Genomic DNA, 22,786 nt, shown 5'->3' on the forward strand with positions numbered 1-22,786 from the left:
TTCCACCTTCAATCCTGACCTGTGCTGGGTTAGCTGACCTGGGTCAGGATATCAGATTGGCTTCAGCATCCCCGAGCTTGGGGGAAGGGGGGCAGTGCACTCAATGTCCAGATTCACACACGAAGATTAGCCGAATGGATGAAGTACTAAAAGGCTGGAGATACCAGCGGACCCGAGGAACCATACTCCAGCAAGACTCGCCACCTTCAGGGCAGCAGGTCGATGATGGGGGTGGGGGTAGAAATAAAAGCACACTTTTCAGTCAATCAAAACTGATTCCCTCAGGAATAGTGGCTGGGATTTCTGTATCTTATTTCACACTGTAAAATAAGATGCAAAAGAAAGAAGGCAGAGAGAAAACAGGGAACTATAGGCCAGTTAGCCTGACATCAGTAGTAAGGAAAATGCTAGAATCTATTATTAAGGACGCAGTAACAGGGCACTTAGAAAATCATAATATGATTAGGCAGAGTCAACACAGTTAATGAAAGGGAAATTGTGTTTGATCAATCTATGAGAGTTTTTTTTGAGGATGTAACTAGTAGGGTAGATATAGTGGATATAGTATACTTGGATTTTCAAAAGGCATTCGATAAGGTGCCACACAAAAATAGGGCTCATGGGATTGGGGGTAATATATTAGCAGGAATTGAGGATTGGTTAACGGACAGAAAACAGAGTAGGAATAAATGGGTCATTTTCGGGTTGGCAGGTTGTAACTTAGTGGAGTGCTGCAGGAATCAGTGCTTGAGCCTCGGCTGTTTACAATATATATCAATGACTTAGATGAAGGAACCAAATGTAGTGTATCCAAGTTTGCTGACGATGCAAAGTTAGGTAGGAAAGTAAGTTGTGAGGAGGGCACAAAGAATCTGCAAAGGGATATCGACAGGTTAAGTGAGTGGGCAAGAAGGTGGCAGATGGAGTATAATGTGGGGAAATGTGAAATTATCCACTTTGGTAGGAAGAATAGAAAAGCAGAATATTTTTTTAAAAGGTGAGAGACTAAGAAATGTTGGTCGTCAGAGGGATTTGGGTATCCTTGTAAATGAATGACAAAAAAAGGTAACATGCAGGTACAACACGCAATTAGGAAGGCACATGGGAGACTTGCCTTCGAGGGGGTGCAAAGGTTTACTAGATTGATTCCTGGGATGAGAGGGTTGTCCTATGAGGAGAGATTGTGTAGAATGGGCCTATATTCCCTGGAGTTTAGAAAAATGAGAGGTGATCTCATTGAAACGTACAAAATTCTTAGAGGGCTTGACAGGGTAGGTGCTGAGAGGCTGTTTTCCTTGGCTGGAAAGTCTAGAACCGCGGGTCATAGTCTCAAGATAAGGGGTCGGCCATTTAGGACCCAGATAAAAGGAGGAATTTCTTCACTGAGGGTGTGAATCTTTGGAATTCTCTACCCCAGAGGGCTGTGGATGCTCAGTCGTTGAGTATATTCAAGACTGAGATCGATAGATTTTTGGACACTAAGGGAATCAAGGGATATGGGGATAGGGCAGGGAAGTGTAGCTGAGGTAGAAGATCAGCTATGATCTTATTAAATGGCGGAGGAGGCTCGAGGGGCCCTATGGCCTACTCCTGTTCCCATTTCTTGAGTTCTTGTGTAAAGGCCAGTGATATAAAGGCCGGTGAATTAGGCCGCCACAACATCCCTCTGAGGCACTGCTTACCATCCGTTACTGCAATGACCCTAAATCAACAGCGCAGTCTCCGTGAAGCAATCCATAGTGCGCCTTCCGAGCAAAGGAAATCACCAAAATCATTCACTGACCAGCAGCCAAAGCAAGTGGACAGGCACCATCGAGCGTTTAGTGAATTAGAGGATTAGTCGACATTCTCTCAGACAGAGGTGGGTCAAACCCACCCAAGAGAAGACCTAAGAAGCCGGGGGGGGGGGGGTGGTGAAGGAAGAGGGGTAGAGGAAGGATAAGACAGTTTGGGGCAATGATCATGGAATATCAGGTTTGCCACACTGAACATCACAAGACAGGCTCTCCTTGTTTCATGTGCCAGGGTGAATATGAAGAGCTAGGCTGGGTAAAGAAAGATTAAATAGTATCAAGTGCCCCGGCACTTAGAGTACCAACCAGCACCATATGGAGTGAGGCAGTCATTCCCAAAACACTTTAATAGGACATAAATCCTTACATACCATACAGCTGAGTTTTGGTTTCACTCTGGCCTTGGTTATACTGTAGGTAGAATGATACAGAGTCTCATTCATCAACAAACCAGGGTATGAATTATTATTTTGCAGTTTTTGAGTTAAAAACATTTCCAGTCGCCTGTGGCCCTTTCTCATTCTTCCCTCAGCTGAGCCAGATGAATATTCCGTCCCAGATTTAGCACAAGTTTCTTCAAAAAGCAAAAGTCCGTCTCCATCAGTCTCCCTGTGCCACATGCTCTTCCTCAGCTGACCTTGGCTAGGTGACTGGCGCTCTCATCCCTGCACCAATGCCAGCCAAGAGGAGGTGGGAGAAAATGGGCCAGTATGATGCACCCGGAGGCGTGCAAGAGTGGCCCACCCCAATTTGCTCCGCCACCATCCCGTTCCGTGGTCTCTGCCAAGACATTTCCCTCTCGACAGCGGTGCCAAGATCAGGAACTCACCGTGTACCACGGAAGTACTGCGTTTCGCCCCAACCCCCACTCGACGCCTTCGAGTTGACATTCAAGCCGAAAACCGAGAGCGACTCTTAAGCACCTCGCCCGCTGGTAGGGCAGCTCTCCTGCCGAGTCAGGTTCACAATTTTGCAGTGCCACAATTGGAGGGCATGTGATCGAGTACTCAACCATCCTTCTGGAAACACTAACCGTGGCCCAGCTCGGTCTGGGCGTAGGTGCCGATGATCTGCTGGGTGTAAGATTGGCGCAGCCATTTCGCTCTCTGCTCTGAAGTGCACTGATTCTCCAAGGTGGGTATGAACATGACAAAGTGGAGGCTCAGGGCATCTACCTTGGTGCTCAGACAAGCTCTGCAGAGTACAATCAATAATTGATATGGGATGGTGACTCACAAATTTATGCAATACTTACTGTGCAAAACACCCATGTCGCTCCCAGCAAGTTCTACTCTGATTAATATTGGCATTATATAAAAAACCTGACTACCAAAATGTTGCCAAGAGTTTCATGTGAATGCAGCAACTAAACCTGTGCTAGCAATGTTCTACGCAGGGCAACGAGATGAACGACCAGTTAATTTGTTTTCAGTGGAGTTGTTTGAGGGAAAGAATGTTGGCCGGGATAGCGGGAGAATTCCCTGTTCTTTGAGTGGTGCCGTTGGATCAGGCAGATGGGACCTTGGGTTGCTGCCTCATCCAAAGGGTGTGCCCTCCAACAGTGCAACACTCCCTCAGTGCTGCACGAAGGTGTCACCTTACATTATGGGATGGCCCCAGAGGAAAAAGTGCTGTAAACTGAGTCAAGCTGACACTATACTCCCTATAACCCGCTCACTACTTGTGACACAGATAAGATGTCAGTTGAGGAAATAAATCTCCCTCATAGCTTCAGGAATACTGAAAGCTACTAGCCTTAGGACTAAAAACAGAAAATGCTGGAAATACTCGGCAGGTCAGGTAGCATCTGTGGAGAGAGAAACAGAGTTAACGTTTCAGGTCGATGATCTTTCGTCAACTGCCTTCAGATTTTTGGAGTACATCAGCTGATGTCCACTATACCAAGCAACTCAAGGCTCAATGGACATATATGGGGACTACCTCCTTCACCACCCCTCCCAACTGCCTCTGTCTCATGGGTCACGTTAGGGTCAGAGTCTCTTTCCCTTCTCCAATGTTCTCTCTTTACCTTCCCTGTCCAGAAGTGGGCAGCTCATGCAGGGCTACACTTCCACTGATGGCAGTGGTTCTTCAGTGCTTCACCCAATTGGCCAATCTTCACTTGTGAACCTACAAAATGAGCCAAACACTGTCCACATCCAACATTCATACACACACACTGCTAGCAGCAGTCACCGGCTGACGAACAGGAGCAGGAATCCTGGCCCGGTTTCCTTTCCCTAACCCATGGGCACCGAACCCAACTGCAGCAACCCTACTGCCCCCTCAGCGGAGACCAACTAAATCAGCAAAGACCAAGGATGAGAGTTTCCTAGTCTGCATGGCTCTTGGCTACATTGGGTAGTGTGTTTAGTAGCAGAATATTCATTGATGTTTCCACAGGGCTACGTGATTCATAAGGTCTTATTTCAAAACAAGTCAAAGGCTCATTATCAGTGAGTAAACATGCCTCAGGAGGAGCTACCCTCAGGCACCTAGGGGTCACCATTGACCAGGAACTTAACTGGACCAGCCACATAAATACTGTGGCTATAAGAGCAGGTCAGAGCTGGGTATTCTGCGGCGAGTGACTCACCTCCTGACTCCCCAAAGCCTTTCCACCATCTACAAGGCACAAGTCAGGAGTGTGATGGCATACTCTCCATTTGCCTGGATGAGTGCAGCTCCAACAACACTCAAGAAGCTCAACACCATCCAGGACAAACAGCCCACTTGATTGGCACCCCATCCACCACCCTAAACATTCACTCCCTTCACCACCGGCGCACCATGGCTGCAGTGTGTACCATCCACAGGATGCAATGCAGCAACTCGCCAAGGCTTCTTTGACAGCACCTCCCAAACCCGCGACCTCTACCACCTAGTAGGATAAGGGCAGCAGGTACATGGGAACAACACCACCATTCCGACTTGGAAATATATCGCCGTTCCTTCATCGTCGCTGGGTCAAAATCCAGGAACTCCCTACCTAACAGCACTGTGGGAGAACCTTCACCACACGGACTGCAGCGGTTCAAGAAGGCAGCTCACCACCACCTTCTCACGGGCGATTAGGATGGGCAATAAATGCTGGCCTTGCCAGCGATGCCCACATCCCACGAACGAATAATAAAAAAAGTGAACCGCATTGCTCCATAAACCCCAGGCTTAAAAATTGCCCCAGAGCAGGGTTGGAAAATCAGTGCCAATTAGAACTGATTTGCTACATTGCAAAATGCCACACGCATTAATAATCGCACTAATAATCAAAAGGTAATGGAACGGACCAAAGACTCCTTGGAACGTTAGTCAGCGCTGCTATCTCCAGAGAGTTCATGCACAATCCCAGTTACCCCAATGCATTCCCCACCCTTCCAAGAGTTACTCTGCAATCCTACTGTACCAGGTGGACCCTAGAGGAAGAGTGTCCAAGTTTTTTTGTCTCATGGGCCATGAGCTTAAAGAGCCACATATAAAAGTTTAAGTCAACACTCCCACTAATGCACATATCCATCAGTTACTGAAACTAAACAGATCTTGCTGGTCTGATTCAGATTTATTCACTGATAAGCAACAGCACTAAGGACAGCTCTTTCCAAAGTTCCAAGACGCACGAAATTCAAATAGGTCCATCAAGCAAGTAAGAAACAATTGCAAATAGAAACTCAGTTGACTTGAGCTTTGTGTACTGGAGAGTCGGGGCTCGAGGCCCAGAAATCGTCCACAGCCGTTGTCTGGAGACCTCTGTCCTGCAGGATTTAAAGCAATCAATGCCCAACAGGATGCACTGTGCTGACGAGATTAGAATTGAAGTGAACACATCGCACAGTTCAGCTGTAAACTTGTTCTGGGGTAACAGGGTGAAAGCTAAAATGGGACACACCTCAACAGCACACTGAGAATATCAGGGAACACGTTGGGAGATATTACTAAATCAGATAGTGTGAAGGAGCAGGTTCAGTCTCAGTACTGATGCTGTCAGCAACATAGAGCACTGCAGGGAGGAGTTACTGCATGACAATGAGAGCGAGCTGGATTAACAGCACACAATCACAGAATGATTACAGCACGGAAGGAGGCCATTCGGCCTGTCAAGTCCGTGCCAGCTCTCTGCAAGAGCAATCCAGCTAGTCCCACTCCCACGCCCTTCCCCGTAGCTCTGCAAATTTTTTCCCTTCAGGTACTTATTCAATTCCCTTTTGGAAGCCAAGATTGAGTCTGCCTCCACCACACCCTCAGGCAGTGCATCCCCGAGCCTAACCACTCGTTGTGTAAAAATGTTTTTCCTCGTGTTGTCTTTGGTTCTTTTGCCAATCACCTTAAATCTATGTCCTCTGGTTCTTGACCCTTCCGCCAATGGGAACGGTTTCTCTCTATCTACTCTGTCTTCATGATTTTGAACCCCTCTGTCAAATCTCCTCTCAACCTTCTCTGCTCTAAGGAGAACACCAACAGCTTCTCCAGCCTATCCATGTAACTGAAGTCTTTCATCCCTGGAACCAGTTTAATAAATCTCCTCTGCACCCTGTCTACGGCCTTCATATCCTTCCTGAAGTGCGGTGCCCAGAACTGGACACAATACTCCAGTTGTGGCTGAACCGGTGTTTTATAAAGGTGCATCATAACTTCCTTGCTTTTGTACTCTATGCCTCTAGTTATAAAGGCCAGCATCCCTTATGCTTTTTTAAACCGCTTTCTCAACCTGTCCTGCGACCTTCAAAGATTTGTGCACATAAACCCCCAGATCTCTCTGTTCTTTCACCCAGTACAAATACACAGTCAGTAAGTAACATAGGGTGCTGGCTGGGAGAAGTTAGAGTGCAGTAACACCAGACTCCTCAACTCAGCAGAGATACAGAAAACAATGTTAAACTCTGGAGGACTGATTCAATTCCCTCACACGTTGAAGACCAAAAACTCCTCTTGCCAGTTTCCCCAACCATGTCAGAAACATGCCACATTTAAAATGCGTGACAGAAATACAAACATTTAAAAGTAAATTTTAATTCTTTGTATCAACCTTTTGCAAAAAGGGCTCAAGATGTTGAAACACTCTCCAATTCAAAACTCATAGCCCAACCCCTCCTCCCTGCCAAACAGCAAAGTGGAGTCTGAAGGAGAAAAATACATAAAGACCAAATCTAATGCATCCCTTCAGAACTGGAGTCTAACACGCCCACATCCTTGAACTACCTGCATACACCTTTCACATAAGAATATTTTACACAGGGCATGTAAAGGGGAGATGATGAGGCGCAAAACTCAATCTTTTAAAGACGCTGGCACTCACTGCGCCAGTTAGTTGCCCAAATGTACCCAAGCAGCCTGCAGGTCAATGAATGATGGATCAGAAATCCTGGAACCCAAATCCTCGATCAGTGAGTGTGTAAAAAGATCATTTGTTTCATCACGGGGCTATAGATGAGACACGTCATCCACCCAGTGCTCTGCACTTTGATCCAAGTCTGGCACAAACAAGCCAGGCAACCTCGGACCCATTGACACCAACCTCATCAGACCCAAGATAAAGGCTACTGACAGAGACTGATGAGGGTCAGATTCAGGGAAAGGCTTTTTTTTCTGCTCACACTCATGTGAAGAGACAACAAAAACATCAGCGCTATTACTGTTCAGTTATTCTAGGACCTGCACCATCTGCAGGGCTGCACTTTTAGAACATAAGAAATAAAAGTAGGAGTAGGCCATATGGCCCCTCGCGCCTGCTCTGCCATTCAGTAAGATCATGGCTGATCTTCGACCTCAACTCCACTTTCCCGCCTGATCCTCATATCTCTATCGATCTCAGTCTTTAATATACTCAACAACTGAGCATCCACAGCCCTCTGGGGTACAGAATTCCAAAGATGCACAATCCTCTGAGTGAAGAAATTCTTCCTCATCTCAGTCTTAAATGGCTGACCCCTTATCCTGAGACTATGCTCCTAGTTCTAGACTCCCCAGCCAGGGAAACATCTTCTCAGCATCTACCCTGTCGAGCCCTCTTAGATTCTTATATGTTTCAATGCGATCACCTCTCATTCTTCTAAATATAGGCCCAATCTACTCAATCTTTCCTCTTAGGATAACCCTCTCATCCCAGGAATCAATCTAGTGAACTTACATTGCACCGCCTCTAAGGCGAGTATATCCTTCCTTGGGTAAGGAGACCAAAACTGTACACAGTACTCCAAGTGAGGTCTCAGCAAAGCCCTGTACAATTGCAGCAAGACTTCCTTAATCTTGTAATCCAATCCCCTTGCAATAAAGGCCAACATACTATTTGCCTTCCTAATTGCTTGCTGTACCTGCATGCTAAGTTTCTGTGTTTTGTGTAAAAGGACACCTAAATCCCTCTGAACACCAACATTTAATAGTTTCGCACCATTTATAAGATATTCCATTTTTCCTACCAAAGTGAATAACCTCACATTTCCCCACATTACACTCCATCTGCCACCTTCTTGCCCACACTTAACCTATCACTATCCCTTTGCAGACTGTGTCCTCCTCACAGCTTACTTTCCCATCCAGCTTTGTATTGTCAGCAAATTTTGATACATTACACTCGGTCCCCTCATCTAAAATCATTAATATAATCATTAATATAGATTGTAAATAGCTGAGGCCCAAGCACTGATCCCTGCAGCACTTCACTTATTACAACCTGCCAAACCGAAAATGGCCCTTTTATTCCTAATCTCTGTTTTCTGTCCATTAACCAATCTTCAATCCATATATTACCCCCAATTCAATGAGCCCTAATCTTGTGTGGCACCTTATCAAATGCCTTTTGAAAATCCAAATATACTACATCCACTGGTTCCCCCTTATCCACCCTGCTAGTTACACCTTCAAGAAACTAATAGATGTGTCAACACATATTTCCCTTTCATAAAACCGTGTTCACTCTGCCTAATCATAAATGTACGGAGTCGTACAACACCAGGTTATAGTCCAACAGCTTTATTTGAAATCATAAGCTTTCGGAGCTTTGCTCCTGACGAAGGAGCAAAGCTCCGAAAGCTTATGATTTCAAATGAAGCTGTTGGACTATAACGTGGTGTTGTACGACTCCGTACATTTGTCCACCCCAGTCCATCACCGGCATCTCCGCATCATAATCATAAATGATTTTCTAAGTGCCCTGTTACTACGTCCTTGATAATAGATTCTAGCATTTTCCCTACTACTGATGACAGGCTAACTGGTCTGTAGTTCCCTGTTTCCTCTCTCTCCCTCCTTCCTTGAATAGCAGGGTTACATTTGCTACCTTCCAATCCACGGGGACCATTCTAGAATCTAGGGAATTCTGGAAGATCATAACCAATGCATCCACTATCTCTGCAGCCACCTCTTTTAAAACCCTAGGATGTAGGCCGTCAGGTCCAGGGGAGTTGTCGGTTTTTAGTCCCATTAATTTTTCTAAAACTTTTTCTTTACGAATCTTAATTACTTTAAGTTCCTCCCTCTCATTAAATCCTTGGTCCCCCACTATTTCCGGTATGTTTTTGTGTCTTCTACTGTGAAGACAGATAAAATATTTGTTTAACATCTCTGCCATTTCCTTATTCCCCATGATAATTTCTCATGCCTCTGCCTATAAGGGACCCAGGTTTTACTTTCACTAATCTCTTCCTTTTTATATACTTGTAGATTTTATTATATTAAATTAATTATATATGCTCAGAGTAAAGCAACACTCCTTTGAAACAAGCCAGAGATTGATTCTCCGCTCCCTCACCTCTATCAACCTACATAAGGGGCATAATAATGCAATAAGACAAGAACACCCAAGGACTAAAATAGGCTATGTGAGCCATCCAAGCTCATCCCAGCCAAGATCAGCAGATGCCAGGGAGCAGGCTAGTTCCCTCTCGAGACTGGAGTGAGTTCCCAGTGGAACACAGGAACAGGAGTAGGCCATTTAGCCTCTCGTGCCTGTTCTGCCATTCAATGAGATCATGGCTGATCTGTGACCTAACTCCATTTACCTGCCTTAGCCCCATATCCCTTAATACCTTTGGTTAACAAAAATCTATCAATCTCAGATTTAAAATTAACAATTGAGCTATCATCAACCGGCGTTTGCGGAAGAGAGTTTCAAACTTCTACCACCCTTTGCGTGTAGAAGTGTTTCCCAACTTCACTCCTGGCTCTAATTTTTAGGCTATGTCCCCTAGTTCTAAACTCCCCAACCAGCGGAAATAGTTTCTCTCTATCTACCCTCAGTTCCCCTTAATATTTTGAAATCTTCAATCAATTCACCCCATAAATGTTCTAAATTCCAGAGACTACAACCCTAGTTTGTGTAATCTCTCCATGTAATTTAACCCTTGGGAGTCCAGATATTATTCTAGTAAATCTACACAGCACTCCCTCTAAAGTCAATATATGCTCCCTAAGGTGCAGTGCCCAGAACTGAACATAGTACTCTGGGAGTGATCTAACCAGGGCTTTGTATAGCTGTAGAATAACTTCAAACCCCTTGTATTCTAGTCCTCTAGATATAACGGCCAGCATTCAAATAGCCTTTTTGATTATTTTCTGTACCTATCCATGACATTTTAATGATCTACGTACATGGACCCCTAAGTCTCTTTGGACCTCCACAGTTTTGAGCTGGTCACCATTTAGAATGCACTCTGATCTATCCTTTTTAGGTCCAAAGTGGATGACCTCACACAAGCCTACACTGAAATTCATTTGCCACAGTTTTGCCCATTTACTTAATCTATTAATCTCTCTCTTTAATTTTATGCTTCCATCTACACTGCTTACAATGCTGCCTATCTTTGTGTCATCTGCAAATTTGGATATGTGGCTCTCTATCCCGTCATCTAAGTCATTAATAAATACAGTGAATAGTTGAGGCCCCAACACAGATCCCTGTGGGACACCATTAGTCACATCCTGACAATTCGAGTATCTGCCCATTATCCCTATTCTCTGTCTCCTGCTGCTCAGCCAATTTCCTAACCAGGTCAATAATTTGCCCTCAATTCCACGAGCTTCAACTTTAGCTAACAGTGTGTTATGAGGGACTTTATCAAACAATTCTGGAAGTCCATATAAACAACATCCGTGGACCAGAAAATATCAGTTTCTACCTTACCATTCTACTAGGCTTCATTCATGGAACTGCAAATCACTTAAACTTTCTCCAACTCGTTCCATATATTCCAGTCACACGGTACTCAAACTGCTGCTGATTTTGGTTGTTAGTGAGGCGTATAATGAACACCCAGTAGTTTAACCCCCAAATTAAGAGGGCATCATGTCCTGTTGCAGCCCTGTTAATGAGGAGCAGTCTCAAGCAGACATTCACTGATTCCCGGCTCAATCCCCTCCCGAAAATCTCCCCAGTGATAAGGGCCTAAAGCCAACAGAAAGGGTCCTCCTGAAGGTCAGGAGCTTATTGCTTACAAGGCACTATACGCTGTAAGCACACTGACATTTAATGTGATTATTCCATTATATATTAAAAATTCAACAACTCAAAAGAATTGCACCTTATGGTGATGTGTGTTTGGCCCCCACTCCGTGCCAGCCTCCAATGACGGAGACGTTAGCCCCACAAGTAAATGGGATAGCAAATTAGCAGGCTCCAAACGAAAAAAAGAAACGACTGGCGATTCAGCAGCACCCAACAGGAAATCGAGAAAAGAGCACAAATGAGACAAAGAAAAGTGCAAATAATGCTCTGATATCAAATGCCGAAACTGAGGAAGTGGCCCAAAGGCTTGAATCTTGCAGGGGATGAAAAAGAATCCCAACAAACAAGTGCTGAACCCTAATGCCCGCCCTGACTGGCATCGGACTCCAATCCACCCACTTGAGTATAGAAGATTAAGGGGTGATTGAATTGTGGTGTTTAAGGTAATTGAAGGATTTCATAAAGTAGAGAGAAGCTATTTCCTCTGGTGTGGGCAGTCCAGAACAAGGGGTCATAACCTTCAAACTTGAGTTAGGCTGATCAGGGGTGATGTCAGGAAGCACTTCTTCACACAAAGGGTAGTGGAAATCTGGAACTCTCTCCCCCAAAAAGCTGTTGAGGCTGGGGGTCAATTGAAAATTTCAAAACTGAGATTGATAGATTTTATTGGGTAAGGGTATTAAGGGTTATAGAACCAAGGCGGGTAAATGCTAAGATACAGATCAGCCATGGTCCAACTGAATGGTGGAACAGGCTTGAAGGGCTGAATGGTCTACTCCTGTTCCTATGTTCCTACCAAGACATTTAAGCAATTGAAAACTGCTGAGGTAAAATTCAACACCTGCCTCCTATTCCCCAGACACACAAATGACCGCTCCCCACTTCACCGAGGCACAAGTCGCCAGCCCTCCCTCCCCAGTGAAGCACAAATCAGAGCCCAAAGGATTGACAACCCCAAACCTTACGGAGGAAAACGCTCCCTTAGCGTTTCTCCCTCCCTCCCTTCCCCTCCGAGGCTCAAGTCAGAACCCGGCATGCCCCCTTTATCCCTTCCCCCAACTCCTTTCCTCCTACTAACTGCCAACTGTCTCTTGCTATGCACCCCTCCAATTCTCCCTACTCCTTCCTTCACTCCCTTTCATTGCCACCAAACTATTATGTTGTTCTCCTCCTCATTTCCCAACCAACCCTTTTTCCCTCCTCCTCCTCCTCTTCTCCCCCACTTTTCCCCCTTTCTATAAAGCATTTGGACAGTTACATGGGTAAGATGGGTATAGAGGGATATGGGCCAAGTGCAGGCAATTGGGACTAGCTTAGTGGTATAAACTGGGCGACATGGACATGTTGGGCCGAAGGGCCTGTTTCCATGTTGTAAACTTCTATGATTCTATTCTCCTCTCCTCCTGTCCCTCAACCTGCTCTTTGGCCTGGGCCTCTGCTCTTCTCCCCCAACTTTGTCTCCTCTCTCTCCACAGTCTACACGAGTCTACACAGAATCCACAGCACAGAAACAGGCCATTTGGCCTGACTGGTCTACGCCAGTGTTTGTACTCCAAACGAGCCTCCTCCCACTCTAATTACCTTTCCAAGCCTGCCCCCCGTATCACTCCATTCCCTTCTCCCTCGCACCTGCATCAAGCCTCCCCTTCCAGGCATCAACGCTCTCTGCTTCAAACCACTTCATGTGGCGGTGAGTTGCACAATCTCACCATTCTCTGTGAGGTTTGGGGTCCAAGCCAAATTCTTTTCTTGATCTGTTAGTGACTATCTTATATTTATGCCCCCTTGTTCTGAACTCACCCACAAGTGGAAACAGTCTCTCCACATCTACCCTATCGAACCCCTTTGTGATTTTGAAGACCTCTATCAGATACAGCTGGTTCACTAGGATGCTGCCTGGTGTGAGGAAATACAAATACAAAGAAAGACTTGAAAAGTTGGGGCTGTTTTCATTAGAAGAGGCCATTATGAGCTGATTGAATAAGTGTTTAAAATGATGAAGGGATGGAGCACAGTAGATAGAAACAGGCTGTTTCCAATGGCTGAGGGGGTTAGAACAAGGGGACATAAATGGAAGATTAAATGTAGGACAGAGAGCAGGAGAAACAAATTTTATTATATATAAAAATATATATATATATATATATATATATATTAGTTGAGACACTGTGGAAAGCATTACCATCTTTCAGATGAGGCATTAATCCGATGCCCCATCTGACCTCTGGTCTATTCAAATAGAAGCAGGTGAGTTCTCCCAGTATCCTGACCAATATTTATCCTTCAACCGAAATCATAACAGATTATCTGGTCATTATCTCACTGCTGTTTGTGGGGCCTTGCTGTGGGCAAACTGGTTGCCATTTATCACTTCATTACAACAATGACTACAGGGTAATTTTAACTTTTGGTGATAACGTAAACGGAGCCAAATCGTAATGGCCACCCGTTATACATCTCTCCCGATATTTGTTCCCATGAGAAAACTAGGAGAGATGTAGAATGAGCGGCCGATCCATTATCTTGCCCTTTACGCTACTGCCAAAAGTTAAAATTACCCCATATGCTTCAAAAGTTCTTCTTTGGCTGTGAAGGGATTTGGGACATCCTCAGATCACAAAAGGTGCTACATAAATGCAAGTTCTTTTTCTCTTTACCAGAGGCCATGTCAACATTTAAGAATGGGTTAGACGTTTGAAGGACAGCAGGATAAAGGAATATGGGAACAGGGTGGCACAGAGGATTAGGACTACTGATTGCGTGGAGGGTAAACACCAACACAGACAGGTTGGGCCGAATGACCTGTTGCCCTGTAATTTTATGATACAGTCGTAAGCATGCATTGTGAACAAAGTGAATTGAAATGACTAAACTACATGCTTCTGAAAGCAACGGCTGAGGGGGAACAGCTCTGGGAACAGGTTGGGCACACTGGGATTCTATCCAACAGGAATGAATAGGAGGCAGTCCGGCCCATTGGGCATGAGTACAATGGGAGGGCATGAGTACAATGGGAGGGCATGAGTACAATGGGAGGGCATGAGTACAATGGGAGGGCATGAGTACAATGGGAGGGCATGAGTACAATGGGAGGGCATGAGTACAATGGGAGGGCATGAGTACAATGGGAGGGCATGAGTACAATGGGAGGGCATGAGTACAATGGGAGGGCATGAGTACAATGGGAGGGCATGAGTACAATGGGAGGGCATGAGTACAATGGGAGGGCATGAGTACAATGGGAGGGCATGAGTACAATGGGAGGGCATGAGTACAATGGGAGGGCATGAGTACAATGGGAGGGCATGAGTACAATGGGAGGGCATGAGTACAATGGGAGGGCATGAGTACAATGGGAGGGCATGAGTACAATGGGAGGGCATGAGTACAATGGGAGGGCATGAGTACAATGGGAGGGCATGAGTACAATGGGAGGGCATGAGAAGAGGTCCGGCCCATTGGGATTGAATACAATGGGAGTGAACAGGAGAGAACCCACTGCAGAGAAAGAAAATCTACTCTTGCCACTTTGATTTCATAATGCAAACTCTGTGCACATTCCCGCGCTTAAAGGCAGCAAGACCACACTTGAGAACTGTATAAAACAGGGGTTTCCAGGCAACAGAATAGTTGGCAACTCAAACTTGTAATTTCATTGCGTCTACACTGAGAGTTACTTACAATAGCTTCAGGAGTTTGTGCTACAGTAGTATTGGTACTTAGGCAGGTAGCTTCATGAAATTAATAACTAATCCTTTAGTGGATTTTCAAGATGAAGGTTCCATCATTTTGTAAGAGAAGCTCAAATATAGGTTGAATATAAGAAGGGATAATTCTTTGAACTCAGTTCAACTAATATTGGTACCAGAGTGCAGACAATACTGAAACTGTATCATCAAAACAGAACTAAAACAAAAACATTTGGTTTTGTCCAGTTTTGTGATTGAGAACTTACAAAGTTGTACATGTAGGTTTGTAGATAAAGTGAATATGTTTCCCAGGATATGTCTGTCTAGCTCAATTAAAAGCAAAAGGATACATTCTCTTTGATTTTGCGGCCAGTAAACCAAGAAAGTTTACACATTAATGAAGTTAATTTGGTGGAAAGAATTCTTGGTGTATGTGTTTAGCTCAGTAAAAGACAAAGGGGCTTTATTCTCGCTGGCCTTGGGGTCAATAATGTTATAATAAAATCCCTGTAACAAAAGCTGTTCAGTAGATTCAGGTTATTATTTTGGCACCCATAACTTTGTGGATTGGTCTTTCACAGTCAAATATCTTTTTCTAAATTTTGCAATAGATGTAATTGCTATGACGACACAATTGCCTGCAGTGCTATTCATCCGTAGTAGTTTCAGGCATTTAGAGCAAACACCTAAATTAGTGGGCTTTGGAAGGTCATTAGAAGATGTAGGAGATGAAAGTCACTTTGTAGTGAATATTTCAAGATGGCCAAGCACGGATGTGACAGAAAACAACTCAACAAAACCCTAATCAGTGTATTGTCAAAACCAACTGAACGGTTGAGACTCCAGCTGATCGGCAATTGCATGAAAGAGGTTGTATCATCTGTAATTAAGTCAAAGTTAGAGCCTTAACCTGTATACACACTAATGATACTTTGCACTTCAGATTCTGCCAAGTACACGCTGTAATCCTGAAAATAAGATTAGGCTGTGAAATTGTATGATTCAGATTCATCGGTTACGTTTACTGTGATCATTGATACTGAACGTTATAAATGGTGGTAACTACAGATATATATAGTTAAATAACACTGTTAGTTGTGCACTGAATTTTTTGGCCACATCCTTAAACAACAACTTGCATCTATATAGCAGCTTTAAGGTGCTAAACCGGAGTGTAATCTGACAACAAAATTGACACCAAGTCAAAGAAGGAGATATTGGAACAGGTGATAGGTTTTAAGGAGGAGAGAGAGAGAGAGAGGTGGAGAGGGGTTTAGGGAGGGAATTCCTGAGCTTGGGACCTAGATGGCTGAAGGCATGGCCGCCAATGGTGGGGCGAAGGAAGCTGAGGATGCACAAGAGGCCAGAATTGGAGGAAAACAGAGTTCTCAAAGGTTACAGAGATAGGGAGGGTGAGGCCACAGAGGGATTTGAACACAAGGATGAGAATTTTAAATGTGAGGCATAAAAGAACTTTAGATTTAGCAGTAGACTGTTGTCTGAAGTATTTCCCCAGATCTTGTGTGTTTACTGTCACACGAGGTCAGTAACTTGTTTTTAGCAGTGTAAATGTTTAGATTGTGTAAGATTTGTTTTTTAATCATAGAGGCAATATAAACTAGAGGGCACAATTCTAAAAGGGATACAGGAACAGAAAGATCTGGGGGTATATGTGCACAAATCGTTGAAAGTGACAGGGCAGGTTGAGAAAGTGGTTTAAAAAGCAAACGGGATATTGGGCTTTATAAATAGAGGCATAGGACTCGATTTTAGCACCCGCGATCAGGAGCATTGGTGGCGGGGCGGGGGGGGCTGCGAAAATCCGGGATTCCCGGGGCGGGTCTGGAGCCCGGCTCCAACCCACCCCAATTCCGAGTTCCCCAGTGGTGCGCTCACATGCGCCGCAGCCCCTGCATGTGGGACTCCCGCCGGCAATTAAAGCCAGCGGGGTGCCACTTAAAGTACTTGAACAGGTACTTCAGGTTGTTTACAGACCTGACATTTTAGGAGGAATCGGATTTTGAAATTAACTGAGACTGTTTCCCGTACTGGGGGAAAACACTCCCAGTTCAAATGGACGCGTTGTAGCCATCAGCCTGTGGCAGCTGCAAAGGTCCATTTGACAGGTCGTGGGGCGGGGGGGGGGGGGGGGGGGTGGGGAGACCCTCACTCATTGCAGGAGGCCACTCTGTCACTTGGGACAAAGTTTGGCCTCCACCACCCTCCTCCTAACAATAAAATTCACAAACTTGCACACTTACCCCGGTGTCCAGACACATTTACCTACCTTGCGGACCCCCTCAGATGTACATCTTCCGGATGGGGGCCGCCGTAGCTGCAGTCATGACCTCCTCGGAGGGCGAACAGCATCACCAGCTTCACCAGCCCCGCCGTCCACCTCTGACACGTGGAGCTCCACAACACAGTGCTGTGACACATCCACCTGCACAGCAGAAGGGAGGGCAACCGCAGAGAGATGCTTCGCAGAGGGCACTACCCTCGCCACAGGGTCCACAGACCGAGGCTCAGCCTTCTGGACCTCTCTGAGCAGCAGTGCACACGGAGGCTCAGAGTCACTCGACATGTAGTCGTGGACATCTGCAGCCTCCTTCATGCCGAGCTGCTCCCGGCTGGCCCGAGCACCATCTTCTTACCTGTCGCTGTCAAAGTCACCACTGCCCTCAACAACTTCTCCTCCGCATCCTTCCAGGGTGCCACCGGGGACATCGCCGACGTCTCTCAGTCGTCTGCACAAAAGAGCCCTGCAAATACACCTACACCCACTCTGCAGTGACACAATGGGTGGCATCAGTTGTGGGTCTTCGTAGTGATCCTCAGGAAAGGGCATTATTGCACAAACCAGACAAGATTCGCAAAGACGTGGCAGTAGTGGTGACAATATAATATGTAATGTGTGTTGATCAGAAATTAAATATAGGTAAACACCATGACAAACCCTCAAACACCCTTGTGCATCCCCTTCATGCTCATGACACGTTTGCCTTACGCTGCCTACTGCACATTTGTGATGCATGCCCTGTGGCTGCAGCACAGGTAGTGGCAGGTTGAGTGAGGCTGACTGTGAAAGAGATGCATGAGAGGGTGAGTATGAGAGAGAGCCATGAGATTGTATGAGGATTAGGTTGAGTGGTAGTGGTGGGATGAGTACTGGCGAGGTGAGTAAGTGCAGGTAAGATGAGGATGAGGTTTGATTGGGTGTGAGGGGTGATGTGTTGGCAGTGCAGAAGGAGATGTGGGGTGGGGGCGGTGATGTGGCAGACGGAGTGTAGGGGAATGAGTAAGTGTACTCACTTCGGTGACTGAAGCGCCTCCTGCACTGTATGCAGGTGGGCGATATGTTGGTGGTGCAGGTGACCTCCTCTGCCACCTCGAGCCAGGCCTTCTTGGTGGCAGAGGCAGGCCGCTTCCTCCCGCCCGCCGGGGGGGGGGGGGGAAAGATCTCTGTCCTCCCCCTCCTCCTCCTCACCCCATCCAATAATACCTGGAGTGAGGCATCATTAAACCTGGGAGCAGCCTTCCCCCTGGGCTGCTCCATGCTGTAATTTTTCCTATTTTCTGCAGCATCGGTCAGTGGAGGACTGCCCCTTTCAATAGGGCTCCTCCAGCTGACAGACCTTGCTGTGCATGCGCAGTCCGTCCGCCCGCCGCGCAGCTTACCAGCGGGAAACCCAGAAGCACAGGTAAGTGGCTCCAATTAGCCTGTAATTGTGTGCGGAGCACCCCAATTTCACCGGGCGCGTTACCCACGCACCTAGTCGACCCCCCGCTGAGAACACACCGCCCTGCTAATATCGAGCCCATAGAGTACAAAAGCAAGGAAGTCATGATGAACCATTATAAAACACTGGTTCGACCACAACTGGAGTATTGTGTCCAGTTCTGGCCACCGCACTTTAGGAAGGATGTGAAGGCCTTAGAGAGGGTGCAGAAAAGATTTATGAGAATGATTCCAGGGATGAGGGGCTTTAGTTACGTGGATAGACTGGAGAAGCTGGGGTTGTTCTCCTTGGAACAGAGAAGGTTGAGAGGAGATTTGATAGAGGTATTTAAAATCACGAAGGGTCTAGACAGAGTAGATAGAGAGAAACTGTTCCCATTGGTGGAAGGGTCAAGAATCAGAGGGCATAGATTTAAGGTGGTTGGCAAAAGAATCAAAGGTGACATGAGGAAAAACCTTTTTACACAGCGAGTGATTATGATCTGGAATGCACTGCCTGAGGGGGTGGTGGAGGCAGATTCAATCGTGGCTTTCAAAAGGGAACTGGATAAGTACTTGAAAGGGAAAAACTTGCAGGGCTATGGGGAAAGGACGGGGGAGAGGGACTAGCTGGATTACTCTTGCATAGAGCCGGCACAGTCTCAATGGGCCGAATGGCCTCCTTCCGTGCTATAACCTATGATTCTAGTCTTCTAAGTGTGGTCAGAGGTAACATTTGCAGTGCTAGAAATGGGATTTTTAAGAGATCCTTAACAACACTGCTTTTTTTTTAATTCAAAGGGAGGTCAGGGAAAGAAATCAGTGTTCCCTAAAGTAGAGGATCAAGAGGTGGGGTAGGACTGTGCGTGTTTGAATAATCATACACGGGATCCTAGGTGGAGTGAGCTGGATTGACTGACTGGCCCTTTTTGGGTCTTATACATGATGCTCACTTTTGACGGTTTCTTGAAATCAAGCTGGTTTATGTCGGAGAACTCACTGACCAAATAGGGTCACAAACAGTAAACCACGACCCAGCTCATCCTACTGAATTTTCGATTCAATACTTCCCACAGCTTTTCTAGACGGACAGGAGACAGCTCACATAAAGGAAATGGACAGCACTGAAACGCCTAAACGTTTACAGTGAGCCTGATTAAAGCTAGCCGAATTTTAATCACTCTCTCCACACAAGAGCTTCCTTATGAACAGTATGGCCTAGTCCTCAGGCGCCACCATTTCTCGCACTGAAGGGAGAGTTTACACAGGGTACATGTGGATCGCAGCCAACCTCCATGACTTAGTATGGAACAGAAAATATTGACATGTTACAGAACACAGGGCTACTTGGAATTTAATCAATAATTAATTTAATCAATCAATAATTAACTGCGTCGTCTTGCTGCAAGTGCAACAGTTATCCCTTTGGAACGCTGAACTCAAAACCAAACTCCATCAAGGCACAAACTGTAGGTGTTCTGTTCCCAAGTTACAGTAACTCAGGCCCCTCAGCTAAGTGTATATTTAGTATTCTGTTCCCATGATAACCCACAGCACTCAACACCGAATCTACAATACAGCTACAATTAGACGGCCACATTCAATTCTGCTCTTAGAGACCCAGGCAATATAAATTCCAGGGTTTTAGATGTTAACACAGTCTACTCTTCTTAATTCAAGTTGCTTAATTTAAATTGCTTAATTTAAATTATTGCATAATTCAAATTTATTATTGCATAAAACAGCTTTCAATTAGCAGTAGACTGTAGTTTTAAATTACTTGCCCAGATCTTATATTTTACTGTCTCACGAGGTCAGTGACTTGTTTTCAACAGTATATGTTACGTCAAGTTTGTTTTTAATGGCAGTAATTATTTCATAGCTTCCCCAAATGGCTCAGCAGGTAAATGCAGCACATTTAATGCCGCTGGCCCATGCAGACCACAAAAGGGCCCAGGGTCGATTCCTGATCTATGCTGATTTAGGTGACCTCAGTCAGGGTTACAGTAAGGTGGGTTTACAATTGGCATCAGGGCCGGTAATATTTAAAATCACGCAGGAATCGAAATATCCAGGTGAGTCCCTGCTTGAAAGCACACAGGCAGACGCCAGGAGCTGATTTGCTTTTCAACAGTCTTTCCCACAACTCAGGGCAACGGGACTGATTGCAGCAGGTTTTCCGTGACTCATTTCAACTATTTTCCATCAACTGAAACGAATTCTCCGCAGCACTACCATCTGATGAGAATCTTGGAAAGCACACTGAGCAAGAGGGGGTTCGGGGGGCACTGCTACAGGGGAGCAATCTCCCATTTCAATCTTATAGACATAATCTGTGTGCTAAGTAGACCCTTTAAAGGCTTGTCACTACCTCTCGAGAGGTAGGTACCAGCAACAAATGGCTGTGCACTCCAGGTGGCAGTGCCAGTCCCTTAACAAGGTGGAAGACGGTGTAGGATTCCAAGTAGCGAAGAATCGCTCTGTGTAACATAACGGCAGACCTTGGAGAGCGCAGGAACAGGAGGAGGCCATTCAGCCCCTCCAGCCTGTTCCACCATTCAATTAGATCATAGGTGATCTGTACCTTAACTCCATATCCTTTGATACCCTTACCCAACAAAAATCAATCGATCTCAGTCTTGAAAGCTCTAATTGACCCCCAGCATTCACAGCCTGGAAGGGGGGGGGGGGGGGGGGGGGGGAGAAGAGAGCGGGGCAAGAGAGATAAAAGAGAATTCCTGATTTTCCTCCTAAATGGCCTAGCTCCAATTTTAAGATGATGTCCCCTCAATTTTGAATCCCCCACAGGAGGAAATGATTTCTCTGTATCTACCCTATCAAATAGTTTTAACAATACAAACACCTCGATCAGATCACCCCTCGATCTCCTATACTCAAGGGAATACGAGCCAAGTATCCCCAAGAGCAGGCCCTTTCCATTTCACCCTACACATTGGCTCGTTTTGAAAGCGCACTCCCCATTGAGCTATCCGCAGCACACACCTTTTGAACCACATGATTTCCTCTGGGTTGGAGATGGCATGCTCCCGGATCTTCCTCACCATCAACGAACTCTTCTTCACCGCCACATCAAAGCGTTCGCTACGGGACAGGAAGTTCAAGTCTTCGTGTTGGAGCTCAGGGTCATTGAGAGCGAGGGCTTCTAAAATATAAAAACAGAAAAAAAAGAGCACAGTGAGATCTGCACACGAGAATGTCAAATCAGGCCCCAAATGTACCTTTCGCCAAACATAAGTCGTGATGACTCTTCAGTGTTAAGAGTTTCGATCGCTGGGTAGAGTTTTATGAAGCAGGATTTCGCCAATGCTTCTTCACAGTCAGTCAGACCCTACGTTCCCACTCCGCATTCTTGACCAATCCCTAAGCTGTTCCCAGTTTACAACTAATTCCCGACTGCAGAGTTATGACCCAACCCGAATAAACATATTGTCTCCAATGCTCCTCCCTCTACCCAACAATCCATATACAAACTCTGCCCACACACCCCCCCACCCTCTCCTCCGTAAGCCCCTATTTGTTCCCAATCACTGGTGTGCTGCACAGCATGGAGGAGATAGGGAATTTCTAAAATCAAAAAGGAGGGGGAGGGGGGGAAAAGAGGAGAGAAAAATCCAGAAGACTCGCAGGTGGAATGTCCGCATATGTGACACTGATCTCCCTGTGGATCTCCATTTCAACTCACCTCCGATCTCCACCCTAACCTCTTCACCATTTCACCACAAACTCCAGGAGCATCTCTCTCCGGGGCACTCTGCAGCTCTCCGGCCCAAGCACCAGCTTTAGTAACTTCACCCCTTAGCCATCCCCGCATTTTCTTCTAAACAGCGGATACTCAGGACTCGGAGTGGGGCCTGTTGGCATCCAGAGGGAGGGAAGGCAAGGCTGGTTGGCATTTCAGGTGTGGACTCTTCCCTGGCCAGAACTGTCTTCTGGTGTCATGCCCTAGTATCTTTTTCTGGGTATAGATGGGCCCTTTGTGTAACTCTAGCATTTCCTGCTTTCACCTTAGACCTCCTGTATCTGTGGGGTTTTATTTTAGCCTGCCAAGCCTCACCACCTTGGCTATTTTCAAACTTTGGTTCTTTTAACATTCTTTGACCACCTCACTAAAAGGATCCTGTATAACATCTAC

General features: G+C 45.9%; 1 protein-coding gene across 2 annotated transcripts in view; it reads right to left on the bottom strand.

Moving 5' to 3' along the window:
• The window catches only part of acox1 (acyl-CoA oxidase 1, palmitoyl), a 65,257-nt gene that overhangs the window by 34,869 nt on the left and 7,602 nt on the right, over positions 1–22,786 (bottom strand). The window contains exons 2-3 of one of the 2 annotated variants that reach the window (XM_068004376.1): positions 21,637–21,796; positions 2,827–2,987 (exon numbers count right to left, since the gene is read on the bottom strand). In XM_068004376.1, coding sequence (XP_067860477.1) covers positions 2,827–2,987; positions 21,637–21,796 — 321 coding nt within the window. The remainder of the gene's footprint in view (positions 1–2,826; positions 2,988–21,636; positions 21,797–22,786) is intronic. The other variant, XM_068004377.1, reaches the window with a different exon arrangement.

This window comes from Heptranchias perlo, chromosome 23, assembly GCF_035084215.1.
Source record: "Heptranchias perlo isolate sHepPer1 chromosome 23, sHepPer1.hap1, whole genome shotgun sequence".
Lineage (NCBI taxonomy): Eukaryota > Metazoa > Chordata > Chondrichthyes > Hexanchiformes > Hexanchidae > Heptranchias > Heptranchias perlo.